Below are 10284 nucleotides of genomic sequence, written 5' to 3'. Positions count from 1 at the left end.
CTCTACCACTTTGAGCCACAGTGCCACTTCTGTTTGAGAGAGGGTCATTGGTGATGAGTCTCACGGGGACTTTTCTGCCTGGGCTGGCTTCCGACTGTGATCCTCAGATCTCAGCCTCCTGAGTAACTAGGACTACGGGTGTGAGCCCCGGGCGTCTAGCTGTCACTTGTTTAGACCTTAGCTTCCTGCACCTCCTGAGCTTTCCTGTCCCCCCAAACTCTGCTTCCAGCAGCCATGTGATAAGGGCCTCTCCTATCCTGGGAGAGCGGTGAAGCTTTCAGTCCACTCCTGCTCTCGCTTCCAGTCATCCTTCTTGCCTTTGTCTCCTCACCCTGATCCATTGAGGCTATACCCCAGCCCTGCCTCTTCCCATACTGAATACTGCCGTCTGCCCTTTCCTCTTCTCTGGGCAAGCCAGCACTTGCTCGCTTAAATTGAGTATTTGATACAAGAGCAAGCACAAATGGAACCCATCGTTCAGTCACCCTTACAACTCTCTACGTTCTTTGCCCCATTACCCTTGCTTTCACACCCACGCTGCAAAACAACAACAACAAAGCCCCGGGTGCCCTTCTGCAGCTGGACGATAACACACCCTGGGTCAGGCTGAACACCCCACTGGGTGGGTGTCCACTTTCCTGGGGCAGCTCCGCCTCACACCCCGTCACACGGTCCTTCTGTCAGAACTCTGTTCTCCAACTTGGAGGCCTTCTCCAGATCCCCTTACTTGGTTTTTCCTGTTTCACCGAGGAAATGGGCCATCACTGGGCAGACCTGACCCCAATCACCCCACCCGCTAATCATTCCTCATCAAGCCTTAAGAAGGTGACATGGGGGGGGGGCTGAGGTCTCTGGGGCAGTTCCCATCACACATGAACTCTTTTCCTCTGCTCCATGTCAGCAGCAGACAGTTCTTGTAGCTTGCCCTGTCCCCCAGTCCATTTGCTCTCGTCACAGCCACAGTCCTTGAAGAAACAGCATCCATCTTGTCTTCCCCACCTCATCAGCCTTCCGCAGTCTTCTCCATTACATCCACAGGAGAGGCTCCGTTCTCATTTTATTTACATGACCCTTGATGTACTCTGTGCTTGTCTTAGGCTCCTCCCCCCGCCACCCCTCCCCAGCATAAAAAAAGCAGGGGACTACCATCTTCACCAAATTTCTTACCTGTCTTTAACATTCCTGTCTCCTTTGTGACCTCCTATTCCTCCTTGAGCACCTCTCCCTGAGGAAGAGAAGATGTAGGTAGGGTTTCCTCCCTGCACTTCACCCCAATGTCCAACTCTGCCTCTGGGATCCTCTTCAGGAAACCCCTCGGGTACCTCTGACGCGCCATAGCTAAAACTAAGCTCGTGATCTTCCTCCAAAGAGGCCTGCCTTTTCTTCTCCATTCGTTTGTCTAGTCAGGGGCACCGCCGTCCGCCCTGCTGCCTGCCCCGAGCCCCGGGTACTGTCCTGGGGGGAGGGGGGAGGGTTGCATCATGGGGACCCAGAACAGCTGGCCTGGGAATCGGACCTCAGTTGGAAGCTTGGCTCTGCCACACTTGCTGTATGACCTTCGGCAAATCACTGTGCCTCCAAGACTCAGTTTCTGCCTCCGTAAAATGAGACTAACAGGGACCAGCGGCATAGATGGTTGTGAGAATAACATAACACATGGGAAGCCTGTCAGAGAGCTCCTGGCGCCTGGGAACGCTCCATCCATGCAGACTGCTAAAGCAGCCATAGTGGTTGCTAGCAGTCTCAGGATGAGCTTTATTCTCTTCCCACCCAAAACCCAAAGTCCGGACTGTAGTACTTCCCCAGGGGGACAGCGTAAGCCAGGCCACCTTTCCACCTACTACCCATACTTCCTAAGCCTTCAGTGGCTCAGCATCACCTCAGGCCCAAACCCACATTGGTCAGGATCCAGCCTGTTAGCTTACCACCTTCCTCCACCTCCCCTTTCCTACCTGCCTTCCCGTCCCTAAGTCGCCCCTGACCCTCCTACCCTAGCCAGGCTCTAGGGAAGGCTTCCCATTCTCTGACGGCATGCTTTCCCCCTCCCCAGCCTCTCCACCTGCACTTGCTGTGGCCTCTCGTTCTCCAGGATCACTCCAACCACCTGTGCGAGTGCTACCTCCAGTCTGGGATAATAGCGCCCCGTGCTTTCTTCCTAGGTAGCACTCTCTGTTACTCTGAACAAAACAGCCCATTTTCATGGCTGCCTCCTCAACAGACTAAAGTCGGGGACAGAGACGGGGTCTCATGCCCAGCCATGCAGCACTCCCAGAGCCCAGCCTCCCGCCTCACAGTCAGTAACTAAGCAGTGCAAGGTGGGCAAACTAAATAGAACACCTTCTGTCTCTGATGGGTTGTCCTGACTTTGCCACTTAGCAGCGAAGTATCCTTGAGCCTGTTCCAGACTCTCCCCAAAGGCAAGCAAGATTCCTCATCTGTTGTCTAGCAAGGACAGTAGTAAGGATTGACTGAGACAGATTACAAATGGAGCCAGGCTCTTGGTATGGAACAGATGTGGTTTCTGTGCATTCTCTTTTTCTTGCTCCCAGTGTATATGGTTTGGCAGTACTCAAACTGTGTGTGTGTGTGTCTGTGTCTGTGTCTGTGTCTGTGTCCCCTGGACACTGTCCTTGGGCTTTTTTCTGCCAGTCCTGGGGCTTGAACTCAGGGCCTGGGCGCTGTCCCTGAGTTTCTTTTGCTCAAGGCTAGCGCTCTACTGCTGGAGCCACAGCACCACCTCTGGCTTTTTCTGTGTATGTGGTACTGAGGAATGGAACCCAGGGCCTCATGCACGCTAGGCAAGCACTCTACCACTGAGCCACATTCTCAGTCTGTCCCTGAGTTTTTGTGTTCAAAGCTAATGCTCTACCATTTGAGCCACAGCTCTACTTCCAGCTTTTTTGGTGCTTAATTGGAAATAAGAGTCTTAACAGATTTTCCTGCTGGGGCTGGTTTTGTGTTTTTGTTTTTTTTCTTGGTCATGGGGCTTGAACTCTGGGCCTGGGCACTGTCCCTCAGCTCTTCAGCTCATGGCGAGCGCTCTACCACTTGAGCCACAGCACCACTTCTGGTCTTCTAGTGGTTTATTGGAGATAGGAGTCTCACGGACTTTCTTGCCCAAGCTGGCTTTGAACCGTGATCCTCAGATCTCAGCCTTCTGAATAGCTAGGATTACAGACATGGGCCGTGGGTGCCCGGTATCCCTTAGACTTTTTAATTGAGCAGCAAGCCTTTTTCCTGTGAGTGAAATCTTGCATAGAAGCCCAGTGTATAACAGGCACAGAGCTGGGCTGGTGTGGGTAAAGGCCCATCACCATCGCCTCCAAAGCTGGAAATGCTGGAGGCCATCCTGCTGCCCACCTGAGCCCCCATCGTTTAAAGCACAGCCTTGGCACATGGCTGCTCATGTACAAACCAGTGAGGTGCAGGTGCTTTTTCTTCCTATGTTATAAACTGGGAAGTTAAGGTTCAAAGAGAATCAGTGATTTGTCCAAAGTCTTCTGAAGACAGTCATGGAACAAGTGTTCTAAAGCGATGAAAGTAAGTGCCTGCCCCCTGTTAGAATAGTGTACCCTGTTTAGGTAAACTCTCATGTGGCTTCTCTTCTCTCCCTTATCTCCAAGTAGACCAGAAATAGGTGAGCTGGCATTTGTCTCCTGTTGCTAATGCCAGAATACAGTGCATTGGTCTCCTGTCACAGTGGTGGAGTAACCCAGCCATAGGCTGATTTGCATTCTCACGCAGGTGTATCAAAGCTGATTGGCTTCCATGGTCAGGCCTCAGAGCCTCCCAGTCCTTCCCTGAGCTCAGAATCGACATTGGTATCTCTGCAGGGCATACTTTAGGTGTAGACCTAATTGCCTGAGGCTAGCTGAGCAGCCAGGGCCTTTCTAAGGGCAGGGCCCCCTTTGAAGTAGCCAGCCACCGCATGAGGAGGTGCTATGTGTTTGTATGTATCTTACCTACCGTTGGGAGTCCTTTTCAGAGGACAGACTCATTCGGCTTTTCTCTGCCACCCACCCACAGCGTTGGCAAGACCACCTGTCCAGCCGCCAGCTTCCTCGTCAGCGTCCCCATTTTGGTCTTCACTCCAAAATTATTGTCCCCATTTTGTAGATGAGTACACTGGACTTGCTCAAGGTTTCCTTCAATATCCACAAGGCAAATGCTGTCCCTTTGAGACCTTAGCCCTTAGACCCCAGGACTCACGCAGGCTCAGAATAAACCAAAACAAGTGTGAATAAACCAGATGTAAAAATGTTGCACTCTGCCCGCCATCACCCCCCCCCCCAGATTGGTACTTGTCTGATTGCAGCTCACCCACTTTCTTGCCAGGTGGGAAAGCAGGCCAAGGTGCTGTAGCTCTGCCTCCAGCTGATTACTGGCAAAGCTGGGCCCCGGGCCGATGGGTCAGGCGTCACTTTAAGCCCAGCAGTTGGCAGGCCTCTGCTGACACTGCCTCTTGTATTAGCAGGAGAAAGAGAAAGCCCGGTTGGCAGCAGAAAGTCTGAAGCAGGCGAATCGTGTTTCTGGAAGCCAGGAGCCGAGGCCTGCCAAAGAGAGGCTCTTAGAGTGGCCTGACCGGGAGCTGGACCGGGTCAACAGCTTCCTGAGCAGCCGCCTGCAGGAGATCAAGAGCACTGTGAAGGACTCCCTCCGCGCCAGCTTCAGCGTCTGCGAGCTCAGCATGGACAGCAGCGGCTTCATCAAGGAGGGGGCTGAGGAGTCGCAACCCCAAAATCTAGTCCCCTCAGACCTCAATGGCTCCTCTGACCAACAGCCTGATATCAACCTTGACCTGTCCCCCTTGACTCTGGGATCCCCCCAAAATCACACGTTACAAGCTCCAGGCGAGCCAGCCCCACCATGGGCAGAAATGAGAGGCCCCCACCCACCATGGACAGAGGTGAGGGGCCCCCCACCTGGTATTGTCCCTGAGAACGGCCTGGTGCGGAGACTCAACACCGTGCCCAACCTGTCCCGGGTGATCTGGGTCAAGACACCTAAGCCGGGCAACCCCAGCTCCGAGGAGCCCGGTTCAAAGGAGGCACCCAGTTGCAAACAGGAACTGTCTGAGCCTGTAGCCACTGTGGGGAAGCCAAAGAAGGGCAAGAGACAGGGCGCTCAGGCCAAGAAGAGCGACGCGAGCCCCGCCCCCCCGCCTCCAGACAGCCTAGACACTCCTAGTGCCAAGAGCCAAGTGCCTGGCTCCAAGCCGCCAGCCAGGGCCTCTGAGCCTCCCAAAGGAGGCAGCTGTGCTGAGGCTGGAGAGGGCAGCCGAGGGAGCCGGCCAGGACCAGGTTGGGCAGACAGCTCCAAAACTGCGAAGGAGAAGGGCAGCTCCTGGCAGAACTGGCCGGGCGAGGCCAAGGCACGGGCTCCAGAGCAGGAGTCTGTGCCGCCCTCAGGCCCAGCCAGGCCCCAGAGTTTGCCCCAGGGCAAGGGCCGTAGCCGGAGGAGCCGTCACAAACAGGAGAAGTCAGCTTCCTCGCTGGGTGAGTGCACCAGGAGCCGAGGGGCTGACCCTCACCCCTGCCCGGCCACGGGGTGGAGGGCAGCGCTGCCCCCAGAGCATGACCCCGTAGGCCTGGCTGCGGGCACTGAGCCCCCCTGGCTGTGTCTTCCTAGACGATGTCTTCCTGCCCAAGGACATGGATGGGACGGAGATGGATGAGACTGACCGGGAGGTGGAGTACTTCAAGAGGTAGGTGTGGGCGCTGCCCTCCGCTCCCTGAGGGAGCCCACGCGGGCCTCGGGCCTCAAACCAGCCTGCTCCTTCGCCTTGATCTCTGGGTGGGAGCCTCCCCAGCCCTCCAGACCCTGCCACCTGCTGCGTCTGCTGGAGCCCAGGGAGCTGCTGTGAATGGGGAGAAGGAAGCATGTCAGGGCCCAAGAACCAGGCCTTTCCCAGCTTACTTCACTTGGACGTTATCTGCTCTGCATGGTCCAGGCTCTGTGAGCAGAGTAGACCGGGAGGGATCTAGAAATCCACAGCCTAGCCACCAGCGCCACTAGAGTGTTGGGTGTGATGGGAGGGTGCAGGGGGGAGCCACCTGTGGGGCAGGGGCAGGCCCAGAGGCCTTCCTGGCAAAGGGGATACCAAGAGGAACCCTGAAGACTTCAGTCTGAGCTGGCCAGATAAGTGAGGTATACAAAGGGCCAAGGGTGAACCGAAACCAGTTCCATCCAGTGCCAGAAGATGCAGGGAGCTGTGGCTCAGGGCAGCCTCGCTGGCCTCCTGCACTCTTCCCTGATGCCCAGCTGGCAAGGCCCCTGTGCCTGCCAGCCCCAGCGCCTGCGAGTCGCTGGCTGTACAGAGCCAGCCGGCTTCTCGGCCGCGTACCCCAGCTCCACCAGGGGGTCGGGCGAGGAAGGAAGGGACCGCTCACTGCTTCTCCCGTGGCTCCCAAACCCTCCAGGTTCTGTTTGGATTCTGCAAAGCAAACCCGTCAGAAAGTTGCCGTGAACTGGACCAACTTCAGCCTCAAGAAGACCACTCCCAGCACAGCTCAGTGAGGTAGAGACCTCTCCCCGCGTGCTGTGCCGCTCCTTCCCGTGCCCCCACCACACCAGGCCGGGGCCAGGGAGTAGGCCTTGCGGTCCGGCAGCCCTGCTATGTGTGCTTCTGCAGCCATCTACAGTGTCTGAAGGTCTAGGCTCCAAGTCTTCTGTGGCTGCTGGTTCGGACCTCTCTGTCCGTGTGTCTCTCCTCCCTGGCCAGGCCCTCTCCACACCCCTGAAGGATCTTCCTGGACTGCCATTCTGAATGGTCACCACCAACCCAGCTGCCCCCTGAGCGCCTAGATGATCAGGCCTGGGGCTTAACGGGGTCCCCAAGGCAGATGCCCAGTCTGAGAAGAGCCTGAGGGAGCAGTGAGGAAGTAGAGGAGAGGTAGAGCAAGGCTGTGTAGGCCATCTAACCCTGGAGGCTCCCCCCAAACGGGACTCCCCTCAGTGAACTGGGGGCCAAGCCGCCTAGTGGAAGAAGAGACCTGGTTCCCACAGGAACGCTGGCCTCCCTCCGGACACCTGCAGAGAACTTTTGATCAGACCTATTGTATTGGCATAGGGAGGATGTTTGTGGGCCAGGAACCTTGGTGCAGAAGGAAAGGGCCAGAGGCGGGCAGGTTTCGGTGCTGGGCAGTCTCCCTGGAGCCAGGCCTTTCCAGCAACTAGCAGCTGCACAGCTCCTGCAGGTAGCAAGAGGCTAGGATGGGGGGGTGCCTGGGAGGTCCCCTCTCACCGCCATTCTCTCTCTTGGGAGAGTTTCTCTGGACTAAAGTCGTGGACTTCCTAGAGCTCAGGCTCCCAGTGGCACTGGTGTCCCTCCCCCCAGTTGGGGCTCTCTTCAGACCCCCAGCTGTCCTCAGCTCTCAGCGGTAGGACTCTGATCTTTGTCAGACCAAGATGTCTGTACCCCAGGAACATCTTCCAGGACAAGGGTGCCCTTCTGTCTCATCAGCCTCCACAAGAAACAGTAGAGACCCCCTGCACCTCACCTTCTATCCCAGCTGAGAGGAAAGGGCTCACCTCTCCTTCCAAAGTCCAATTCCATTGTCATCCAGGAAACCAAACCCAGCTTCTTGGCTGATACCTTCCTCTCTCATAAGTGCTGTCCTTTGACCCTCCTCACTGTCCACCAGGGCAGGGCCAGGAGCCCCAGGAGAGGAGTAAGCAGTGCTGAGTCCCTGGAGCTCAAGGCAGGGGTTTGAATGCAGGGCCTGCCTCCTCCTGTACCCGCCAGTGGGAAAGCAGACATCAGAGCTGGGCTCATATTCAGCCCTGACCTGGAAGGCTTTGCTTCTGCACAAGGATCCTGGGTTCTTCAAGGATCGTCCCCAAGGATTGTCTCTAGGATTCCAGGACTGAGCTCTGTTCCCTAGCAGGGCCTTTCCTTACTTTTGCATTACTTCCTAGGCAAGCATCTACCCCTTGGCCACATCCCAGTGCCATCCACAGCCTTCAGCCTCAGCTTCTGCTAGATGATTGGATCTAGTGAATCTGCTCCATGTTTTTGGACCAGAAGCTGCCTATTCTCACTACCACAGGGGCCCATGGGGAGGCCAGGACACAGGCCTTCTCTCACCATGATCCTGCTCTTTTCTTCTCTCTGCCCTGCCCAGGCTGAGCTTCTGCAAGTCATCCTGAGGCCTCCACTGCAAGCTGAAAGTCTCCAGAGTCTCCCTCCACGTGCCCTGCCCACATGCCCTGACCCTCCCTGCTCCCACGGTCCCGGACCAACCAAAAGCTGAACGGATGCCATGCTGTGCTGGGTCCCCAGGACCTCAGCAGAGCTGCTTCCTGGTGCTATGCAGCCTCCACACTCAGATCCCAGGGACAGGGCTAGCCTGACGGCCAGGGGCTGAGGGTACTGCTGGCCCAACACTGCTCTCTTTGTGTTTGTTTTTTTTTTTTTTTGTTATTTTTTTTCAATTCTTTACTTTTGATACTGTGAACATCTTTCATCCTGAAAGATAAAAGAAACATTTGGACACAGAGTTGGTGTGGTGTGATTTGCTGCCTGGGTAGGGAGAGGAAGGGATGTGCAGAAGCTCTACTGGAATCACAAACCTTATGGAGCAGGTACTGTGTGTCAGCACAGTTTGCACTCAGGCTTTAGGCCTTCTCAAACCAATCTTAAAGTGGGGCTGTAGACCCATTTTACAGATGAGAAACAAAGGATGAGAGTGAAGTGACTAGCACACTCAAGTCTGCTCAAGTAGAGCTTAACACAGGCCCATGTGACCCTGACATCTGTGTTGTTGGCCCAGCTATGATATGAGCCTAATAAGGCAGGTTCCAACCAGCTTTGGATCTGTTTTCCCCCTTTGCAGCATGGGCGAGGGGTGGTTTGGATGTCACCTCTGGGCATCTAGGTGTGGAAGGGGTCTAGAAGGCCTAAGCCTTTGCAGATCAGACACCTATGTCTTGCCAATTGAGGCTTCTCACCCTGACAATGTAGTGAGGGCAGTTGGGAGTAAATTCAGTTTCTTAAGTAAGCTCTGAGGTCTCAGTTGGGACTGTACCTGTATACTTGAGAGTAAAAAGGGTAACAAACGTATCAATAAGCACAAGCAATCAACTGCCTCCCCAGTTGGTGCTCGTTTGTAAATTCCAGCAGTAATACAATGATTTTTAAAAAAAAAAAATTCCAACGGGGCTGTGGTGGCTCACGCCTGCCATCCTAGCCACTCAGGAGGCTGAGATGTGAGGATCGCAGCTCAAAGCCAGCCCTGGCAGGAACATCTGTGAGACTCTGATCTCCAATAAATCACTAGAAAACGAAGTGGCGCTGTGGCTCAAGTGGTAGAGCATTTACCTTGAGCTGAAGAGCTGAGGGACAGTGGCCAGGCCCAGAGTTCAAGCCCTACCACCAACAGAAATAAAATTCCTCCTACATACATAAGTCCCAACTCCCAAATTAGTTTCATGTATGCTTTTTTTTTTGGGGGGGGGGGAGACCGGGTCAGTCTTGGGACTTGAACTCTGGGCCTGGGGGCATCCCTTAATCTCTTCAGCTCAAGGCGAGCGCTCTACCACTTGAGTCACAGCGCCACTTCCGGTTTCCTGGCTTCATTGGAGATCAGAGTCTCACGGACTTTCCTACCCGGGCTGGCTTTGAACCCCGATCCTCAGCTCAGCCTCCTGCGTGGCTAGGGTGACAGGCCTGAGCCACCGGCGCCCTGCATCGATCGTCTGCTTTTTTTTTTTCCCTCCTTCCTTTCAGTCCTAGGCTTTGGTGCCTAGCGGCTCCAATTCCTGGCAAGTCCTTTCTCCCCGCGAGCCCTGGGCCCGGGCGCCCTTGGCAGCCTTGGTTCTGGGCACCCCGCCACCCCGCGGTGTGGCTGTCCCTTTGTTCCCTGCGGAACCTCTGTGCACACGCACGCACGCACACACCAGCAGCCATCTGTCGCCGCCACTCTCCCTCCGGAGGCCTCGCCCCGCTTCCCGGCGCGGCGATTCCCACGCTGCCCCGGAGGCTCACACCCGCCGTCTCCCGGGCCTCCCCGCCCCAGCAGCCATTCTGCGCCCGCTCGGCCGCAGCCATGGACGTGTGCGCCCCGCCCCGCGGAGGCGGGGTCACGGATCCCGCCCCGCCCCCGCGGAGGCGGGGTCATTGCCCAGCCCCGCCCCTCGGAGGCGGGGTCGTGGTCCCGCTCCGCCCCCAGAGGCGGAGTCGCGGGTCCCGCCCCGCCCCCCCAGAGGCGGGGTCACGGTCCCGCCCGCCCCACCGGCGCCGCGGGGGTGGACACGGCCCTGGAGCCCCAGCTCGAGACGCCGCCC

General features: G+C 56.4%; 1 protein-coding gene across 8 annotated transcripts in view; it reads left to right on the top strand.

Moving 5' to 3' along the window:
• Nucleotides 1–8498, top strand: part of Fam193b (family with sequence similarity 193, member B) — a 34666-nt gene extending 26168 nt beyond the window's left edge. For 5 of the 8 annotated variants that reach the window (XM_013016059.1, XM_013016060.1, XM_013016058.1 and 2 more), the window contains 4 exons: nt 4472–5495; nt 5629–5704; nt 6420–6517; nt 8124–8498. In XM_013016059.1, the coding sequence (XP_012871513.1) occupies nt 4472–5495; nt 5629–5704; nt 6420–6516 (1197 nt within the window). In that variant the 3' untranslated portion in view covers nt 6517; nt 8124–8498. The remainder of the gene's footprint in view (nt 1–4471; nt 5496–5628; nt 5705–6419; nt 6518–8123) is intronic. The other 3 variants (XM_013016062.1, XM_013016064.1, XM_013016061.1) reach the window with 1 other exon arrangement.
• Nucleotides 8499–10284: the final 1786 nt, after the last annotated feature.

This window comes from Dipodomys ordii, unplaced genomic scaffold (genome assembly GCF_000151885.1).
Source record: "Dipodomys ordii isolate 6190 unplaced genomic scaffold, Dord_2.0 Scaffold29, whole genome shotgun sequence".
NCBI classification, from domain to species: Eukaryota; Metazoa; Chordata; class Mammalia; order Rodentia; family Heteromyidae; genus Dipodomys; species Dipodomys ordii.
The sequence above is the reverse complement of the archived record's forward strand: the minus strand, read 5'-3'. Positions and strand labels throughout refer to the sequence as shown.